This window comes from Gadus chalcogrammus, chromosome 9 (genome assembly GCF_026213295.1).
Source record: "Gadus chalcogrammus isolate NIFS_2021 chromosome 9, NIFS_Gcha_1.0, whole genome shotgun sequence".
Taxonomy (NCBI): domain Eukaryota; kingdom Metazoa; phylum Chordata; class Actinopteri; order Gadiformes; family Gadidae; genus Gadus; species Gadus chalcogrammus.
In genome coordinates, this window is record NC_079420.1 from 23,465,384 (window position 1) to 23,487,430 (window position 22,047).

Consider the following 22,047-nt stretch of genomic DNA (forward strand, 5'->3'; position numbering starts at 1 on the left):
CCATGGATCCCATGGCATGTCTTTATGAAACCCAATTCCTGATTTGACATAGAACTTCTACCAAATAACTTATTTTTCACTTAATTAAGGTGAAATATATCATAAGATGCTAAATATCAAAAACAACCAAAGAGGAGGATTTCGGTGTGTGTGCCTTGACCAAATGAAAAGATAGAATTCTCTTTTAGAAAACAATGTGTGCAATGTATCAGTTTTTACAGATTGTTTTTTTATAATTCAATTGGATTGTGGTAAAAATCATATCTCTATATAAAAAATATTTATAATTTGTCATGTTTGGACTTTTAACCTGGCCAGCGAATAGCACGCTTTCAGACCCACCACCATGTCAGACAGGGGCCAGAGCTGGCTGAGGGGCCCGTATCCTGTTTCTTTAGTGACTCAGGTCCTTGATCAAAACAGCACTCCCCTGTATGTATCAGGCTGCTGTCACAAGACGCGTGGGCGGGGCCAGAGAGTCAAAGTCCGGCGCGCAGAGGAGCGCAAAAGATCGCAGAGGAACGCAAAATGTCACGCCGCAGTTCACCTGTTGCCTGAAGGTGCGCAACAAACACCAGTCGTCTAGGCTACCCTGGGAGCACCACATTGTTCCAGCGGAAGAATAAAACGCACAGCAGTCGAAGTGGATAACAATAATGCTTGAGAATGACCTTGTTGGAGCTCTACACAGAGGTAGGAGAGTTTCATATCTATATGAACGATTTATTGTGTATAGTTCGGGGTAATACTTAGATCCTTTTCTGTGACACAGAAGGACATCCGCTGGCATATGGAAAGACACATTGCAGTTTCACTTCGTTTGCGTTTTAAGGCAAACTTCGGAATTATTCATTGTCTATATTGATTTTGAAATGTTTTTGAGGTCCTTAGACTGCAGGATTCGACTACATTAACAGGCTAAATGTACATTATTCTCAGAACGAATGAAGGAAGTAAACCGTTTCCCTTCGATAGCAATTGCGATATGTACAATTTGACACTACTGAATAAACTCGTAATTTACATTCCCGAAGTATTACAAATATTAAATATAACCACAAGCGGTGATTAACGGGGTCCGAGCAAAATTAAAAGTCAAGAAAACACTAATGGAAGATGTATAAATATGACAAATAACTATGAAGGAAAGATGTGGATGAAGATGTTCCACTTTATGCAATACTGTCTGTGCCTCGCTTTCAGGTGAGCTGCAAAGCAATGGCCGAATGTAATGTTCAGCATGCTATAATCGGGATTCGAACTCTCATCCTAAGGATCACCTTTACAAGGCATTATCCCATTGAGCCATTGATGAACCTGAACTTCATCTTCATTCACATGGTCAAAACGTCTATTGATAAGCATACAACATCCAGAAACCTACAAGCACACATTTCTCAAGTGAATTAAGGGCTTTCTTAAAAGAGCACAGATCTGAAAAATTGCACTGTTAATTGTATCCACCTAATAATAGCCGTATGGTAGTTATACAATAACAAAATGGTCATATAGGCAAAATGGTTTGAGACTGTGGAAGTTTGGCTTTTCTATGAAATTGTGGGAAAAGTAAATATCTTTAGAGCAGAAGAACAGGGTGAAAAAGATGCATCTTATTTTAGAGATGAATACGATGAAAGAATTTTGAGTCCAGGTCAATCTAGTAAGAAGAAATAAGGCTACTTCATGTTTTTTTCTCCATAGCGCCACCTTTGGGTGTACTACCACAAATTTGGGTTTATGGGTAGTGGGGGTTAATGGTAACCATACCCTAAACATTTCAAGAGTTTTCGACTTACAGTATAGGACCTTGTCTTCCATTCTGGTTTTGCTGCCAGACTTGCTGACTACAGCAAAGTATCTCATTGCGTAGCGGGCAGACACAGCTTTGCTGCTCGGACCCCTAACTAGTTCCTCGACATCCCTTTAGTACAACAGAGTATGGGTTCCAGATCCAAAACACGTATGGAAGTCTGCAGAGATTATCAGAGACTTCCATCTTGGCAACAGTGTGCTGGATCTGCGTCTTGAAGATGGCACAGTGAGTCAAATAAAAAGATAAATCAAATGCAGAAGCCAGGTGCAGCTATAGCAACATCTGACCAATCTTCTTCTTCAGGAATACCAGTACAAGGTTGACCTGGAGAGCCCCCTGCTCCCCCACCTCCGGAATCCCGACATCCTAGTAGGAGAGAACGACCTGACGGCTCTCAGCTACCTCCACGAACCTGCTGTTCTTCACAACCTCAGAGTGCGCTTTGTGGAGTCCAAAATCATCTACACCTACTGCGGTAGGCCTGCTAGTGGGGCAACATGAGCTGCTGAAACGCATGAATAAAGCACCAACAGCATAGGACTGCTCTCTGCTCCATTTCCTTATTTGCAGGCCAAGCATTATGTGCATGTGGCAGTAAATCTCTTCAAACATATCAGCTCTTGAAACTCTTTGTGAAACCGTGATAAAGCACAGCGTGGACTCTCGCTATACTTCCTTGTTTGCAGGCATCATATTGGTGGCAGTAAACCCCTACAAACAGCTGCATATCTACGGGGATGCCGTCATCCAGGCCTACTCAGGCCAGAACATGGGGGACATGGACCCCCACATATTTGCAGTGGCAGAAGAGGCTTATAAACAGATGGCCAGGTACGAATGTGTTATAATAATACGTAATACTAATACTTTCCAGCACATAGGCTATGTAGGATGTAAGATAGAAAGCCACCTGTCGAATGTGCTTACACACCGTCCCAACAACCAATAAACTCATTGGGCCAGTGTGTCATATCTGCTATATCTGCTGCTGGTGGTTTGCTGCGGAGACCAGCTTCAACCAGCCTTCTTGAGTCGGGTGTTGGAGTTTGTAGGGTCCAATGTGTAATCACCCTAACACCTACACTGACATCCCATTGACAGAAACCGCAAGAATCAGTCCATCATCGTCAGCGGGGAGTCGGGCGCAGGGAAGACTGTGTCTGCCCGCTACGCAATGAGGTACTTTGCTGTAGTCAGCAAGTCTGGCAGCAAAACCAGAGTGGAAGACAAGGTCCTGGCCTCCAATCCCATCACTGAGGTAGGAACCCAATGCACGGCGGCCATGAAAGAGGGGTGCTTCGCTCCTTGTGAGCGTAATCTCACGAGTGGACATTGACCAGACAGAAAGCTATGTTTCCATGATCTAGTATTTCAATTAAAAATTTCATACACTTTTCAAATTATCATAAAATGTCAACACATTTCAAGTAATTTATGACTAGTTCACTCATCATTTGTGGTGGATGCATTAATGCCACAGGCCTTGTGTGTCTTTATGCCAGGCGATAGGCAACGCAAAGACCACTAGGAACTATAACAGCAGTAGGTTTGGAAAGTACACCGAGATCAGCTTCGACAAGCAGTACCGCATCATCGGAGCCAACATGAGGACATATCTTCTGGAGAAATCCAGAGTGGTCTTCCAGGTAGTTTTAAAGAAAATAACTGGAGGAGATGTGTTATTATGGAGGGGTGTTGTTGAAGTGCCTTTGTCCTTTGCAGGCAGAGAATGAGCGTAACTACCACATCTTCTACCAGATGTGTGCCTGTGCAGAACTGCCTGAGTTCCAGACTCTGAGATTGTGTGAGTTGTTACTACTGTCTTACTACTGTTCACAGTGAGGGTCTTTAGAACACAACTGCCAACGTTAAAATGACACTTCTCATGAGCCCCCGATTTCACCCTGTCCTCTTCTGGGTCTCTCAAGGCAAAGCAGTTGACCTTGTGTTATCTGTCTGTGCTCCTGATTATAATGTAGAAGTGTTTGTTTAATCTTTAGCGAGCGCAGATAAGTTCCAGTACACAAGCATGAGTGGAGAAATCGGGATCGAAGGTGTGGATGACAGAAGAGACATGGAAGAGACACGGAAGACCTTCTCTCTGTTGGGTAAGCGTTCCAAATAATGGCTCTCCTCAAACAGCTTTTTTAAACTCCACACTACTTACACTCCTTCCCTCACCGCTCTCCACCAGGACTGACCGACGAGTTTCAGTCTGATGTGTTCCGGGTTCTGGCGGCCATATTGCATTTGGGAAATGTTCAGATCAAAGCCGCCGGTGGTGAACACTCCTCTGTCCCTGTGAGTCGCAATGCAGCTTTTCATGTATTTTGCACAACCTTCAGGGTTCCGCTGGGGTTACACTCCCAGCTCAAAGGTCTGAGGTTTGAAGCCCCACCATCTCTAACCCTAACTTACTTCATCCTTTAAACCTGATTGTCCCTCTCCTCTCCCAGTCCAGTGACCCCCACCTGGTGGTGTTCTGCGACCTGTTGCATGTCAGTGCCCCGGAGCTGTGTCGCTGGCTGTGTAACCGCAGGATGGTGCTGGTGATGGAGACGGTGGTGATGCCGGTGCCCCCGGAGCGGGCCACCAGTGCCCGCGACGCCCTGGCCAAGCAGGTCTATGCCAAGCTGTTCGACTGCGTCATCCAGAAGATCAACGCCGCACTGAAAGTCCCGGGAATACAACATGCCTTCGTAGGCGTCCTCGACATCTACGGGTAAGGGGACTTCTGAATCTTTGTTGCTTTAGTTTGAATCATCCATACCTTCTGTGGTTGATTGTCTTTTTGCTGCTTTGTTAACAGGTTTGAGACGTTTGACACCAACAGCTTCGAACAATTCTGTATTAATTACGCAAATGAGAAACTTCAGCAGCAGTTTAACTTGGTACAGCGTGAAACTTACGTCGAAACCCAAATATCCTTTTGTACCGACCTGCTCATAAGCGGTTTAGTATAACCATTAGTCTCTGTGTTGTTTGGATTAGCACGTGTTCAAACTTGAGCAGGAGGAGTACATGAAGGAGGACATCCCATGGACCCTGATCGATTTCTATGACAACCAGCCAGTCATTGATCTGATTGAAGCCAAGATGGGGATTCTAGATCTCCTGGATGAAGAATGTCTGGTGAGATGATCAAGCTAAGTTTATGATCCAACTTTCCTTCACTTGCTAGCTTCAAGTCGGTGATTTGGCTCTTTTTATTCTGATGTTCATATCATACATGTTTGACCTATGTGTTTCTCTGTCTCCTGGTTGACCATCGTCCAGTTTCCTCAAGGAACAGATCAGAACTGGCTTCAGAAGCTGTACAACTACCTGCACGACAACCCTCTTTTTGAGAAGCCAAGAATGTCCAATGAGGCCTTTATGATCCAACACTTTGCAGACAAGGTGTGTGTGGTCATGAGGTGCCGGTGTCTACTCAGTATCGACGAATAGTGCCATGACAGCAACAATAAAACCTCTGCTCTTTCTTTCACAGGTAGAATACCAGAGCAAAGGATTTCTGGAGAAGAACAGAGATGCACTCTATGAGGACTTGTTGGAGATCATGCGAGCCAGCAAGGTATTCATTGAATACTTTACCATATCAAGGTAGATACGTCCTCCATATTTCAACATGTTCCTTCTTCATCAGTTTGAATTCCTGGCCAACTTCTTTCATGAAGAGGCGCAGAGCATTAAACCCACAAAGGGTTTTCAAGTGAAGTCTGCCCGACCTGGGGTGAAGCCAGCCAATAAGGAGCTAAGGACCACAGTGGGAGATAAGGTGAACATGTTTACTGTGTACACTATGCACAGCGACAGCCAAACGACCATATCTTGTATTTGCTTTACAGTTTGGAATGGCGCCCTTCAGTTTGGATTTTGTGTTTGTTTTGTCGTTTTTTTCTTTTATTATTGCTGATATCTGGTTTTCCATGGGATCTGGCGTTCCTGGTGCTCCTGGCGTTCCTGGTTCTATAGTTCCGCAGTTCCCTGTACCTTCTGATGGAGACCTTGAACGCCACCACCCCTCACTACGTGCGCTGCATTAAGCCCAACGATGAGAAGCTGCCCTTCGAGTGAGTCCAGACTCAGGGCGCGGGCGGGGGGCGCAGCTTCGGTGGCCAAACTAATATCTGCAACCTTTTTTAATAATATGTGTACCTAACTTTTGATATTTGAATTGGAGAATCATGTAAACTGGACTACATTCTTATAATTTGTATAATCAAAGGTGCAGTGTGTAGGATTTAGAGCCATCTAGTGGTGAAGTTGCAGATTGCAGATTGAAACCAACTGACCACCCCATCTGCACCGTTAGATGTCACTCAATGCTTCAAACTGAATCATTAATTGAATAACTACGGATTCAGAACTCCACATTCCGCTGCCTCATCCAGCACACGTTTAGAACAAAGATGGCGGCTTAGTGAATAAACACAATTAAAACGCACACCGGTATTTGTAGAACCAAAATGGCCTTGTGAATAATATGTGTGTGTGTGTGTGTGTGTGTGTGTGTGTGTGTGTGTGTGTGTGTGTGTGTGTGTGTGTGTGTGTGTGTGTGTGTGTGCGTGTGCGTGTGTGTGTGTGTGTGTATGTGAAGGTATGACTCCAGGAGGGTGGTGCAGCAGCTGCGGGCCTGTGGAGTCCTTGAGACGATTCATATCAGCGCTCAGAGCTACCCCTCCAGGTACGACACTGGCAGCACTGGACTTCATACTGTCATGTTGGTCGAATAGTAGTGTTAAGGATAATGATATTTCACTGCTAATGTAACATGTGCTGTACTTCCCATGTTGGTCTGCAGGTGGACATACATTGAGTTTTACAACCGCTACAGTATCCTGATGACTCCAATGGAGTTGACCGTTAAGGACAAGCAACAAGCCTGCAAGACTGCAGTGCAAAGGATAATTCAGGTTCAACAACGCCTGTATAGGGAATATGTTTAAGTAACACCAGAAGGTATTGTTATTAACATCAATCACTTAGTGCTGCCTACGAGTGTCTCACTTTGGTCACATGTGCTGTTCTACTTCAAGGATTCAAACCAGTACAAATTTGGCCGGACCAAGATCTTCTTCAGGGCTGGTCAGGTGGCGTACCTGGAGAAGCTGCGTCTGGACCGGCTCCGCGGGGCCTGCGTGATCCTCCAGAAGCATGTCCGGGGCTGGAGCCAGAGGAGGTGGTACCTCCGGACCAGAGAGGCCGTCATCGTGCTGCAGCAGTACGTTCGCGGACAGAGACAGATCCGGTGAGGAGTTTTAAAAAGGTCCAGGTCCAATTGGATTATTCTTGTTTGTTTGTTCTACCAATAACCAGTGAGTGTCTCCTGACTATGGTTTGTTCCCCCAACAGTAAGATGGTGAGCGCTGCGGCCATCAAACATGGCTGGGCAGCGCTAGTCCTCCAGAGACACTGGAGAGGCTATAGGATGAGGCAGATCTACCTGCTGGTCCGCCTGTCCACTGTGACCATACAGGCTTTCACCCGGGGTTGGATCGCCCGCAGACGATACAAAAAGGTTTGATTTGAACCAAAATGTTTTTTATTGTTGTATTAATTAAAGGTATGATACTTAAGGTTTGCTATTTCAAGCTAAGTTGACATTTCCAGACTAATTCTCTACTGTTTATTAGTCTGAAACTCTTCATTTTCGATCTACAAGGAACGTTATCAACCGGTTCAGATAAAATTACTCTGGACGCTCTTTGATAGAAAAACAATCAGAGCAACGAAACGTGTGACTTTACGATTAGTGATGGTTGGTAAATTAAACTTTAACGAATACTTTCAAAGTACGCAGACGTGTCTCTCTCATCAACAAAGACTTTGAATGCAGTTCTTTAATCCTCTTTGAGAGAATACATACTGTCCAGTTTATTAAATGTGGTGGTTATGGTGGACTCAACGGATCAAAATCATCGGCAGCCATCTTGGTCGTTTTCACTTCAAGGGCCTTTGTTCAGACGTGGTAACAAACACGTCCAATATAGGTTGGGATTGGCCCGGTCTGGCTTTGGCCAGGGCCACAAGTCTATATTTAAATCAACATTTTCATTTAGCGGACCCATTTGGCCAAAGCTTACGCTTGTCCACACTGGTTGACGAGTGTCAATTCTTCCAAAAGGTGCTTGAATTCATTCTCTTGGTGTCTGGTGTTGGTGTCTGGTTGGTAAACGTGTAGGCCGTGTGATCTCGCAGAACAAAAATAACCGTGGGTTATCGGAGAGACTCCCCAGCTTGGCCAGCACCTCTGTCAGACCGTGGTCGGCTGGAAATCTGTCTGGATGGGAGCTGCCTGAGCAAATAATAAATGAGCTCACAGATTAAACTGGCTCACAGCCAAATTCTCCTTAAATCAAGTCTAAATTAAAAAACAAACAAACATCGACTTCGCTTTAAAATCATGGATTGCAGAAAATACGAATTGTGAGATTTGTCTACTCAGCCACAGTTGGAGTGATGAACCAGTCAGTGTCTACATGAAGGAATGGGTTTGAGAGCACATATACAGCAACGATTGTTTGCGTATTGTACTTTTTAAATTAAAGTCACCCTTGATTTGAACGATATTTGTATTTGAGCTTAGCTTAGCATCTTGCTGAGGTCCAGAGTCTAATCGACTGTAACCCGGTGTTGTTCTGCTCCACCTGTCTCCTCCTCCTCAGATGGTGGAGGTGCAGAAGGCCCTGGTCCTACAGAAGTATGCTCGCGCCTGGCTGGCCCGCCGCCGCTTCCAGACCATGAGGCGGCTGGTCATCAACGTCCAGCTGTCCTTCCGCGTTCAGAACCTCAGGAAAAAGATTGAGGACCAGGTGAGGCCTGTCCCTTAGGGTGACCGTAGCTCAGGAGGTAGAGCGGTTTGATTGGTAACCGGAAGGTTTCTAGTTCGATCCCCGGCTCCTCCTAGAATCCGATCCCCGGATTCTAGATTCTATGAATCTGGAATCTGAATTGGTTCTAGCGCTGCACTGTGTGCAATGACTTCATGCAATTGTACAAGTATATGTGATGGATATGTAAATGGAGAAGAAGGGAACATCAGGGGCCAACAGTCCCCAATAGCATCATCCTAGAGTCTACATTTATATCAACATCTGTCAACATTTACATTGAGGGGACACGTTTAGCAAAAGCTTACATTGTCCACACTGGTCGACCCGTCTCAATACGTCAAATTCACCCTTGAATCTTTTCCCATTTGGTTGGTATCTGGTTGGTAAACCCGTGGACCGTGCGATCTCCCAGAACAAAGAGAACCGAGGACTAGTGGAGAGGCTCACCAGCCTGGCCAGCAGCCACGGTCAGACCATGGACCGGCTCCACGGGCTTGAGGCCCAGCTGCAGAAGGCCGCCGGGGAGAAGGTCTCCCTGGAAAGCAGACAGAAGAAGGCCAAAGAGGACCGTAGTCAGGTCAGTGGGGGTCGAACTTGGGGACATGAAGCCCAGACACACGCCTGACTGGTGTTGCCTCATGTCTGCCATCAGATGTTCCAGTCCCCTTCTTGAGATCTTCTGTCTTATCTTCTTTTTACTGAAGGAACTGGCACAGCTTCAGAGGGAGATGGAGGCTCGGACACTTGAAAAGCAAACCCTGGAGAAAAACTTAGAGGTTTCCTCCAAAGAAGCTAAGGGTGAGAATTCTGCATTTATTCAAGCCTCTTCTTCTAGTCTTTGGAGATAATCATTTTTACACATGATTACCTCCACAGACCGCTTTGATCAAATGAAGAAAGTGCTGAAGGAAGAGAAAGAAACCGAGGAAAGACTGAGAAAGTAGGTTTCACAGGGGTGAGCTTTAACATGGGCCTTAACAATAGAGGGGTAGGGAGGGGAGGCTTTAACATGGAGGGGGATGGAAGGGAAGGGAGGGGGAGGCGGTTTTGTGTACAGAATCCAACCCTCATGGCTTTCTTGTCGTCAGGATTGCAGAGAACAACATGGAGATCCTGAGGGAGGACCACGAGAAAGAGGTGGTGGAGCTGACGGAGGAGATCAGGAGGCTGAAGGAGGAGCGGGGTCGTCTGCAGCTGCAGATGAGCCAGGAAGGCCAGGTCAACTCGGACCTCCAGGAGCAGGTGGTGCAGCTCACCAAGCACGTGAAGACCATCCCCGGGCTCCGCAAGGACCTCTGCAGCCTGCAGACCCTGAGGGACGCCACAAACCGGAGGAGGGGGGAGCAGGCGGAGCAGGCCAGAGGTACTCACCTGCAGCGATTGCAAACCCCCGGGCCCCGGACCCCGGACCCGTTAGTACCGGGCCTTGAAATATTTCCAGAAAATAAAAAAATATATAAAGTATATAGTCTTTATACAGTATTTTTTTATTTTTTTCATCATATTTTATCTATATTATTTTATTAACTTTACGAGTCATGTTATTTCATCTTAAAATCATAGCTTCATAGCATAAGATATAAAATCTATCAATATGCAACTAAACCAATGTAAATGAAGCACTGTAAGTGTCTTTGCACTACTTTTGTGTTTATTGAAGTCGCAGGTGATTCTGTGTTTCTTTTAAAAATTTTAGTTTTTTACATTATTGCTTTTGTTGAACGGAGCCTGAGACTAAAGCGTTTCATTGCTGTTGCTTTAATTGTTGTGAATATGACTAATAAACCAACATGAAAAATAGCCATATCCTTTATATATATATAATATCCTTTATATGCATCCTCCTAAAAGGATGTATCTTAAAATGAAGGCATTCAAATTTACTCATGGACCAACAAATCTTTTTATGAATATGTCGGTCCTCGGAACAGAAAAGGTTGGGAATCCCTGCTCTACTGTTACACTGCAGGACTTTTCTATTTTTCTTTGTCTTGAGTCCCTCCCATGCCTTCAAGCTGACTTGTGTGCTAATGCAACATTTCATATGCTAATTTAACGCTTTATTTTGTTTCTCCTGTAGCCAAAATGAGTGTGATTAGAAGACAGCTCCTTGGTGGTGTGGCTGAAGAGGAGTTTATTTTTGGGTAATGTACAATATTCACTATGGTGTACATGTTTTAGATATCAATTTGGTCATATGGAGATTGATGTTATGGTTGTCTTTTGTTTTATGGCTGAAGGTCGAGTTCAGATGACCTTGAAAAACACGGCGACATCGGAGATCTGCTCACTGCTTTTGACGGTCTTCAGAAAGCGACCAGGTTTGATTGAGTTATTATACTTTTATACTTTCTGCGGACTAATTTTACCGACTAGCATTCTTCTTGGATTGGTGGTCTTCAACATTGTCTAAAAGAGACACTTCTTCACCTCTTTGATTCAATGTGTATGTGCCTTTTAATGTGTGAGTGCAAATGTTTTGCTGAGAATATGGAATGGTGTCTGTGCTTCAACATAAAGTAGTCCTATGAAATAATCCTCCATTGACTGCAGCATGCTGGAAAACCAAAGGAGGGAGCAGAATGAGAACTGGGAGAACCAGGTGCACGGCCTGACGCTGAAACTGGAGCACCTCCAGAAGGAAAACAACCAGTTACAGAAGCTGTTCCACGAGAAGAGCAACGTCAACGAGGACATCCGCCAGGAGGTGGCCAGACTCAGCGGGGAGAACTCAGTACGTGACCACAGAGATTCTGCTCGCTGGCATTGCTCTCCAAGTGCAACCCGGTCTCACGAAAAGACGTGACACTGTCACGTTATTTAATCTATTGAAACGTGATCAGGATCACGTATTTTCAAATTTTTCATGTTTACAAGCACAAATTTCAAACCCATGTATTTCAATTGGAAGTATTTGTCGTGTCACCAGCACGACTTCCAAACTAAGGTTCTGTGCGGGAGCGTTCTCCCTAATGTCCCTTAAGGAGCTCCGTACAGTACATTTATTGTTACAAATTGTGAACAATAAGACAGCTTTAGGCCACCCGTTTCTACTTTCACCTTTGATTCTGAGAAATTGTGACAATTCACGGATATAGGCTATTAAATGCAGGTGCGCTGCTCAGGCAAACCGCGAAAGAAAAAAGGGTAGCTGCTTAATCTGATCTTTTTAGAATTGTATGTCTTGATGTTTTGATCTAACCATAGATCTATTGTCTTGTTTTTGGCTATGTGAATGGAAGTCCGCGTCGATGCCTCGCAAGTCCAGTGTCGCGAGCGGACGTGACATCTAGAAGTCATACCGTATAATAATGGGTTATCATTAATATTGATGCGTAGGGGTTGATTATAACTCTTGTTTATTGTTTATACCACAGTCTGGGGGAATACTCGTATTCTGATTGGCTGCAGGGTGTGTATTATCTCCTGATATAGGCCTACCAGACCCCTGCTAAGTAGTTCCAGTCAGTGTTTAGATTCTCTGCCCGAGCCCGAGCCCGACCCGACCCGCGGGCCGGGTCGGGTCGATATTTCCCATCACTATCCTCGGGCCGGGCCTTTGATCGAGCGTTTTTACTTTTATTTTATCATTATCATAAATTAGCCTAATCTGAGGAGAAATCTATGCCATAAACAGAAATATTATGGGTCTTTATTACACGGGTCTTCTCAATGCCGTGGAACGCTCCGTTCACTTGCATGGGTCCGGGGATATCTCGGGATTGGTTTCTTTATTAATCTAATGGGAAATGCAATAGGCCTTTTTTAGGACCGAATCACCGTTGAACTTGTTTCTAATAACATTTCTAGCGAGAAATATACTTTTTACTTGCATAATCTTTAGTCAGTGATTACGTATGATCTTTAGTTTTATAGTTATTAGGAAGATTTTATCGGCTTGCTCGCATGTTTCAATGACGTCAGGTCAGGGCCGGATTAACAAATCATAGGCCCCTGGGCACAAATGTCTGAATGTCTTTTTCACCATAGGTGGACTGGCTCAATTGACAGGTTATGGGAGGGTGGTTAACTGTCACATTAGGCCACTATATTGTTCAGAATCATTATATTGCTTTTCTTATGACATTCGTTTTAATAACGAATTTTAAATGAATACCCTATTTAATAATACCATGTATAACTATTTTAAGAGTACAAACATTCATAAAAAAAATAAATAAAAAAATATATATATTTCGTGTGGTGCCCCCCCACTGGCTGGGAATGGTTGGGGCCCCTGGGCACAGTGCCGTGTGCCCTAATGGTAGATCCGGCCCTGCGTCAGGTTGCTAAGGACGCTGCTTTCGCTAAACTAGCACACACACACACACACACACACACACACACACACACACACACACACACACACACACACAATGCATTTCGCTGCAGATATTCCCTAAATTATTATTACTTTCAAAACGTTGGCCAAGGTGGAATATCCTTTTTATTTGGGCTGCTTCTAGGACATTTTGGGTGGATTTTGAACGGTATGTGGGCGGGACGTTTTTTGCAGGACCTGGCAACCCTGCGCTGTTGCCCGGGGAGCTGAAATGCTCCGGAACAGATCTGGATCCACTATGGCCAAAAGACTTGTATGCCCCCCCCCCCCCCCCCCCCCCCCCCCTTAAATAAATTCTATGGCAGAATAAAGAATAAATTCATGCATTATCATTCAACTTGAACATGTGTTTTTACAGTATAGCGTGGTGGAGGGCTGACGTATGTTGCCCAACCCGGAAGTGAGCGTCGCCCTGGTTTCCCTTGACAAAAAGCCAAAGGGTTTTTCCATTATATTTTGGATTATTGCAGAAAAATTAGCATCTTTGAAGCACCTCCTCAAAAACTGAAAATAAATAAATAAATAAAAATATCTGTGCTCCAAAGAACGAAATGTAAACCAATGCATTCTGAATAATAATAATAATAATACATTTAATTTAGAGGCGCCTTTCAAGACACCCAAGGTCACCTTACAGAGCATATAGTCATCATTCAAAACTATGTAAAACAGACTAGGAATAAAAGAAAAACAGAGGTTAAACATGAATAATAATAATAATTAATAACACTCAAAGACGCCTACAGTGAAGGGGGGACCTCACTAACCACCACCAATGAGTAGCACCCACTTGGGTGATGAATGGGAGTGTTTCTCCGATTTTTCCATGCTACACAGAACGAAATGTAAACCCATGCAAATAAAGACTTCATGTTCATAATAATTTCAATATCATTAATCTCCTGAGTGTGTCGAGTGGTATTCTATTTTTTTCAACGGGGCTGCATCCAGTCACTTGACCGTCATGGTTGCTATGGTGGTTGCTATCGACCGCCCCCTCTAATCCTTACATGGTTCTAAAAAACCACGCGGCAAAGGAGCTGCCGTCCATTGTGTTGTTTTTGTCGTAAACTAGGGTCAGATGGTTAAAAAATAGACAGATATTCCAAGGTATCCTTAAAAGGCAGCTTGGATGTTTTTATTTTGTGCAGTTTAGACTTCTTCTATAACCTATTTTTGAAAGCAAAACACCAAGCTCATTGATTTAACGAGGCAGGGTTATTTGAAACAATTTATTGAATAAATATTTATGAGAGGTCATTCCTTCTCCTGAGTTTGCTTCCTATTTATGTCTAGTGTACACCCCTACTGTCAGCAAGCATCACCCCCCCCCCCCCCCCCCCCTCCCCATATGGATTTGGAGAATTGCTGCCACGTCCCGGTGGTGGAGGTATCATATATATGAAAGAGGGCATTCAATTATACTACAATGATCAATTAGGAGGCCGAAGCCCTAAAGGAAGTGATGCAATAGGTGACTGAGTCGACAACATTTAAGTAAGCCTTGGGGTCTCTTATATATCAAAGGGGGTCTCAAAGGACGCATATACGCTTCAACCTGTGGCTTACAGGAAATGACTCAGCAAGTGCTCCATCTTGTTGCACCCACCCAGCGGCTCGCTTGCAAGATTTTGGCCTGAAGTTCTTCCCAGACCTACACTGTAGCCATCCAACCTGCATATCGGAGAATCAGGCCTCTCTTTAATAATGACAAAAAGTTATGAGAGGAATACACATAAACTTTTGCTGTCTCAAAAGCGGCGTGGTGTCGGCTGCTTTTGACCTTTTGACCCCAGACTTCTGAGGGAATAGCTGAATCAATTCATTAGTCAATCAGAAGTATGTAAATATCTTCCCGGTGTCGTAAGAGGGCGAACAAGGTGTCCTTCAACATCTACGCTTCCAGGCGATTGCAATGGTGCCACACATGAGCATATTCGAACATGTTTAATGGTAGTAATTAGCTGTCGAAATTGGAGGCCTTAATCAATAATGAGCAGCTATTGATTTACTTTCCGATGGAAATTTGTGACAAATGACATATTATTTAGCATCTACACGTTGAGCTGAGTCCAATGACACCAAGCATGACACTCTAGCAAATGTATTTTACATGGTACATATGGTCTAGGACATGATCTCGGTGTGGCAAGAGGGCAAGCTTGATCTCATTGGACTCAGCTTAACGTGTAGATGCTAAATAACATGTAATTTGTCAAGAATCTCCATCGGGAAGCAAATCTATAGCTGGTCATTATTGATAAAGGCCCCCAAAATCGACAGCTAATTACACATAAACCCCGAAACATATTCAAATATGATCATGTGTGGCACTGTTGCAATCGCCTCGAAACGTAGATGTCAATGGACACCTTGTTTGCCCCCTTACGCCTCCGGGAAGATATTTTCATACTTCTAATGGATTGATTCATATTTTAAGGTTCTCGGAATGAGACTTTAGGCGGCTGCAGCCGAAGTGTTGAGACGAAAGATGATATCAAGACATTTATAGAATATTCAGATTCACATTATGATTCTTCGTCATAACTATCCGACCAAACATCCTTCACATTCAACGAGCGAAGATTATGAAAGTCCAGGCCCCCCTCCATCTCGTTGCACCTGCACCCAGCGGCTCGCTTGTATGATTTTGGCCTGAAGTTCTTCCCAGACCTACACCCTAGCCATCCAACATGCATATCTTAGAATCAGGCCTCTCTTTAATAGTGACAAAAAGTTATGAGAGAAATACACATGAACTTTTTGTTACCTCATAAGCGGCGTGGTGCCGGCTCCTTTTGACCTTTTGACCCCAGACTTCAAAAACGTGGCCACAGGCCAGCTGTGTCTACACACCTTAAGCCACAAATGTACACATCCATCCCACAAAAAATGGGGACTAGAAACTAACCTCTGTCTTATGTACATTTACTGTACTGTTGGAGGTCACGCCCCTTTTCCGGCCTTTTCGAGATAGCTAGGGATACTGAAATGTTTATTTCCCGGGGCCCAGAGAACGACATATCCGAGATTTGGAATTGTAGCCCTTAGAGAAAAAAAGTTTTCCCAAATGGACTGTCATTTGGACAAAGCCCCTCAGAAGTGTTGCCTGCAAGACCTAATGGTCCAGAATGTGGTGGAAAAACAGTTTTTGAGATAGGAAGGTCGTACCGCCCTGAAATTTGAATACCTTATTCTAGGGCCTAACTGGGACCCCCGCACCGAAACTTGGCCCGGTCGGACCCGGAGGGCCCTTCCTGCCCGAAACTTGGCCCAGTCGGAACCCGAGTGCAGGAAGGGGGGGCCTGGACTTTCATAATCTTCGCTCAGTGAATGTGAAGGATGTTTGGTCGGATAGTTATGACGAAGAATCATAATGTGAATCGGAATATTCCATAAATGTCTTGATATCATCTTTCGTCTCAACACTTCTGCTGCAGCCGCCTAAAGTCTCACTCCGAGAACCTTAAAATATGAATCAATCCATTAGAAGTATGAAAATATCTTCCCGGAGGCGTAAGGGGGAAAACAAGGTGTCCTTTGACATCTACGTTTCGAGGCGATTGCAACAGTGTCACACATGATCATATTTGAATATGTTTCGGGGTAGTAATTAGCTGTCGATTTTGGGGGCCTTTATCAATAATGACCAGCTATAGATTTGCTTCCCGATGGAGATTCTTTACAAATTACATGTTATTTAGCATCTACACGTTAAGCTGAGTCCAATGAGATCAAGCTTGCCCTCTTGCCACACCGAGATCATGTCCTAGACCATATGTACCATGTAAAATACATTTGCTAGAGTGTCATGCTTGGTGTCATTTGACTCAGCTCAACGTGTAGATGCTAAATAATGTGTCATTTGTCACAAATTTCTATCGGAAAGTAAATCAATAGCTGCTCATTATTGATTAAGGCCTCCAATTTCGACAGCTAATTACTACCATTAAACATGTTCGAATATGCTCATGTGTGATCACGTTTCAATAGATTAAATAACGTGACAGTGTCACGTCTTTTCGTGAGACCGGGTTGCCAAGTGATGGGAGGGTCTTACTGCAGCCTACCTCATTTATTTTTGGTTTTGTTTTCTTATTCAAAGATCATACCAGAGCTAAAGCAACAAGTGTCTGAGCTGCAGAGACAGAAGCAGGACCTGGAGGCTCATGTTGAAGTGCAGTCCAGAGAGATCGCTGGTTGGAAGAACAAAACCAAAACACTGCATCACAAATTCACGAATTCTATACCGGGGATCTTGTGGTGATGTGTTTTCTAACATATCTCCTTTCATTATACCTTCCACTGGATAGAGAAAACAGACCAGATCACCAACAATCTGCAGAAGAAGATCGAAGAGGAGCAGTCCCAGTGCATGTGAGTGAAGCTCACATTGTGTCCCCACTGTGGGGATTAATATATTATTTATATGGCTCTTAGCTGAAATGGGTGTCGCTGCTGCTCAGGCACTTGAAGCAGCAGGCAGAGGAGCTTGAGACGGACAGGACGGAACTCCACGGGAGGGTGGAGGAGCTCCAGGAGCAGAACCAGCAGCTCCTCAAGCAGCACTTGGCGGAGAGTGAGGCCAAGACGAGGCTGAGTCAAGAGGCTTCGCAGCTAACAGCTGACAATATGGTATGTGTGTGTGTGTTTGTTATGTGTGTGTGTGTGTGTGTGTATCTGTGTTTTGTGAAGTTGATCTAATTGCAGTGGTGTTGGTATAGTTTTAAGATTCTCTTTTCGTTCACACTGATTGACTTACCTTGAACATATCCCTCGGTTGGTTGTGCCCCCAGGGAATTGGGTTTTGTTCAAACAATGACGTTATTGCTGCAATGAAAAAACTGCATATTGCAGGTTGAAGCCTTCATAAATATAATATACCATTGTACACTGTGACAGGACTTTGAAGAGCAGCTGGACAAGAAGGACCGCCTGATTAAGAAACTCCAGAGTCAGATAAAGAGCCTTGAGAAATCAGAGAGAGGTTTGTGTTTTTGGACTTTGCACTGTGATGGTGTCATCTTAACCTATTCTCCTCTAACTGCTATATTGTGATTATTTTATTCCCTGCAGCCAAGTCAGCCTCTTCCCCGGCGATCCCCAAGGATTACCTGGGTATGCTGGAGTGTAAGAGAGAGGACGAGACCAGGCTGATTCAAAACATCATCCTGGGTACTTGTCCATTTCTTTCACCTTGCTACAGGACTCACAATCAGGCCTGTTGATAACATTAAGTTCATTAGTAACGTACAACGTTCAATGCATTCTACCATGAAGATAAGACCTAAAAAGTGCAAGAATCATAAGAGAACATAAAATCAATTAAATAAGAAACTGCTTTAAGTACTACATTATGGAAACAAGAGTTAGAGAAAGACATATATGATTATATTTTATTATTATTTCTTATTATTTATATTCAATTCAACTTCAATTTCCTTCATGGAAATGGTCAACAAAACTCATCTGTTAGGACAGATGCAGTCCTAACAGATGAGTTGAGTTGAACCCTGAGAGGGAGTGCTTTGTTAACCCCTGACCTGTTGACCCCTGAGGGGCATGTTGTTGACCTCTGACCTGTTGACCCCTGAGAGGCGTGTTGTTAACCCCTGTCTGTGCTCAGACCTGAAGCCCCGGGGCGTGGTGGTCAACATGATCCCCGGTCTGGCCGCCTATATCATCTACATGTGCATCCGCCACTCGGACTACCTCAATGACGGCACCAAGCTCAAGAGCCTGATGAACGGCGTCATCACCGGGGTCAAGGCGGTCATCAAGGTGAGGCGGCCCACAGCCTGCTACCTGCTCACCACACACAGGACAGCATGGGCAGTACGGATAATGGGGACCCAGGGTCGATTCTCTCTCTTTCAGCCCAGTCCCTTATCTGTCTTTACTGTCCTGTCTTTACACAAACAGAAAGCCTGTTAAAACATATTAAAAGGCAGATTTTGGAGTATAAATTCATTATACTGTTGGCGGTGCTTAGAAAGCAGGCAGAGGAAAGGGATGGACATGATTAACAGTGTGTACTGTTGGCAGTCTTACCAAAAATGTGTTTTGTGTTTCTTTACAGGACCATCAAAAAGACTTTGAAACACTTTCATTTTGGCTCTCTAACACAAATCACCTGATCAACTGTTTAAAACAGTACAGCGGAGAGGAGGTATGCCTTTTTTTTTATTCTGTGTGTGTGTGTTTTTGTCTTGTGGGGGGGGGGGGGGGGTAAAGATATATATCTGTGTGTGTGTGTGTGTGTGTTATCCATTCTTGTTAATTTGTGGATTAAATCAAGTCTTTCCATTTCTCAAACAGGAGTTCATGAAGCAGAACACACCGCGGCAGAACAACAACTGCTTGAAGAACTTTGACCTCTCCGAGCACCGGCAGATCCTCAGTGACCTGGCCATCCACATCTATCACCGCTTCCTCACCGTCATGGAGAAGACCCTCACCCCAATGATAGGTCTGTCCCACACAGCGGCCTTAAACCCTTGTGTCACAGTGCACCTGCTGTGTCTCCCTGCAGATCACTCTGGAATTGAGGCAGGTTGAAAGATGTAAGACAATGTTTCATGTAATGAGAAAGTAGGAGTGCCTTGTCAATTAAATATCTACAGACAGGTTCCAGACTCCCGCTCCAGTGGGCTGTTGGTCTGGCGATGCGCGGCAAGCCTAACGCGGTGTCTGGTTGGAAGCCTTCCATGTCCTGTCCTCTGACGTTTCTCTCCGTGTCCCTGTGAGCAGTGCCTGGCATGCTGGAGCACGAGAGCCTGCAGGGTGTCTTCAGCATGAAGCCCCCGGGCTTCAGGCAGCGCTCGGCCAGCGCCCCCCCGGGCGCCGAGGCCCACACCATCACCTCCGTCCTGCAGATGCTCAGCTCCTTCCACGGCACCATGACGCAGCACGGCATGGAGGCCGGCCTCCTCCGGCAGGCCGTCAAGCAGCTCTTCTTCCTCACCGGCGCCGTCACCCTCAACAACGTCCTGCTGCGCAAGGACCTGTGCTCCTGCAGGAAGGGCATGCAGATCAGGTGGGTGTGTGGGTTTCGTTAGAGTGTGTTTGTGTGTTGGTTTGGTAGAGTTTGTGTGTGGGGGTTTGTTTGAGTTTGTGTGTGTGTGTGTGTGTGTGTGTTTGTGGGGGCGTGGCCATGTGTTTTTGTGTGTGTGTGTTGGCCTGAGTGCATATAAACATGTATGCATATGAACAATAGAGTCAAAGTCAACCCGGAGCCTTGTGCGCTGTGTGGTCAGGTGTAACATCAGCTACCTGGAGGAGTGGCTGAAGGAGCAGGGACTGGGGGCCTCCAGCGCCATGGACACCCTGAAGCCTTTGTCCCAGGCTGCCTGGCTGCTGCAGGTCAACAAGTCCACCGACGAGGACGCCAAGGACATCGCCGACAACTGCACCGAGCTCAACCCCGTCCAGGTGCCGTGGCTTGATGCCGTGGTTTTGTTTGCCGCGCCACATAGAACCAAACCCACCTCATGCTCTCATCGTGTTTTCTGGGTTTCTGTTTGTAGATCATCAAGATCCTGAACTCCTACACGCCGATCGATACTTTTGAGAAAAGAGTGACGTCTTCCTTTGTTCGCAAAGTCCAGGTGCTTTGTGCAGCTCATTGGTCTTCTGATATCATTTCCATTCAATTTGGCTCAAACACACGGTGATGATACAGTACTGTGTCTTTCTTCAACACACACTCCTTTCTTCCCTCCCCCTCTAATGCCAGGCTCTGCTGCAGGACCACGAGGGCTCCACCCAGCTGATGCTGGACACACAGTACCGCTTCCAGGTCACCTTCCCCTTCTGCCCGTCCCCTCAGGCTCTGGAGCTGCTGCAGGTCCCAAGCAGTCTGCACCTGGGCTTCCTCACCCGACTATAACACCACAACCCTAGCCCTAACCCTAGCCCTAAACCCTAACTCTTACCCTAGCCCTAACCCTAGCCCCAGCAGTCTGCACCTGGGCTGACTCTGACCACCCCTTATCACCCAAACTATCACATTCCTCTAGCACGCCAACCAAGCTTAATGATTGGCCTATTCTTTGATTTTTAGAATGTTATTGTAAATTCATGCATCATTGTTAAATTAATTGTAAAATAATTGCATATATATGTGTCTCTCTCGATATGATTATAAATGTACATCTATTTATAACTATATCTCTCTCTCATGGGAGACTGTTCTGAACAGAGACCGAGTCCGAGATGCAAACGTCCATAGTTCCCAGTCGTAGTTCCTTCCATGACGCAGAACGTGAAATCCTATGCCTCCTCACAGTTTGTGAACCTTCCACTCTGCTCCGGACGCATGGAGCATTACTTCTGTGACGTCTAAGTGCCTTATAGTATACTCTTTGACGTCACGATGAAGGGACACCGGTGGCCAAGTGTGCGTGGACATGTACTGCTCTCGCTATGTGTCTGTCTGCTTAAGTGTGGGATGCGGTGTTTGAGAGATGGTCAAGCCTCTCGGATACTTCTAGTATAACATTGGCCAAACAGGTGGAACTCATTCTGGCCAGCCGTTGACTTAGTTGTGGGGGTCCAAGAGAGGACTAGACTTCCCCGAGACCTTTAGTATAACGCCACGTTGTTTGGAGCATTTCATATACAACACATGTCATTATAACGCAAATAAGAAAATTGTTTACTAAAAAAGTATCACAAACTTGCCAGGGGTCGTAACCATAGTGATTATCCCACCCCTCTCCAAGTCCTTGCCAGAACTTTCAGCCGAAAAAGTATTTTTTATAATCTCATAGTGTTCGAATTACAGCTGAAACAGGAAATTCACTTGCATTTTAGTTTTCTTCTTAGTTTAATGAAGTTAATGTATGAAGTTCTTTACTTTTCCTGATATTCAACTGTTTATTTAATAAAAGCCAGAAATGTTTTTCCTTATTTTTGGAATAGTGTGTGTGTGTGTGTGTGTGTGTGTGTGTGTGTGTGTGTGTGTGTGTGTGTGTGTGTGTGTGTGTGTGTGTGTGTGTGTGTGTGTGTGTGTGTGTGTGTGTGTGTGTGTGTGTGTGTGTGTGCGTGCGCGTGCG

At 44.9% G+C, this 22,047-nt stretch overlaps 1 protein-coding gene across 1 annotated transcript; it reads left to right on the forward strand.

The window, feature by feature from the left end:
• The first annotated feature begins 601 nt into the window (after positions 1-601).
• Positions 602-21,880, forward strand: myo5c (myosin VC). Its single transcript, XM_056597944.1, has 40 exons — positions 602-693; positions 1,928-2,038; positions 2,117-2,288; positions 2,500-2,644; positions 2,915-3,071; positions 3,316-3,459; positions 3,536-3,617; positions 3,814-3,921; positions 4,008-4,114; positions 4,270-4,535; positions 4,623-4,704; positions 4,805-4,945; positions 5,090-5,212; positions 5,304-5,387; positions 5,460-5,591; positions 5,789-5,886; positions 6,414-6,500; positions 6,618-6,729; positions 6,853-7,064; positions 7,169-7,334; positions 8,482-8,628; positions 9,062-9,226; positions 9,354-9,447; positions 9,526-9,589; positions 9,738-10,012; positions 10,730-10,793; positions 10,890-10,970; positions 11,203-11,383; positions 17,097-17,190; positions 17,305-17,368; positions 17,458-17,626; positions 17,894-17,978; positions 18,068-18,166; positions 18,618-18,772; positions 19,071-19,160; positions 19,310-19,460; positions 19,742-20,027; positions 20,248-20,422; positions 20,518-20,598; positions 20,727-21,880. The coding sequence occupies exons 1-40, from the start codon at positions 667-669 to the stop codon at positions 20,877-20,879; spliced, it is 5,229 nt and encodes a 1,742-aa protein (XP_056453919.1). The 5' UTR covers positions 602-666; the 3' UTR covers positions 20,880-21,880.
• The last annotated feature ends 167 nt before the right edge of the window (positions 21,881-22,047 follow it).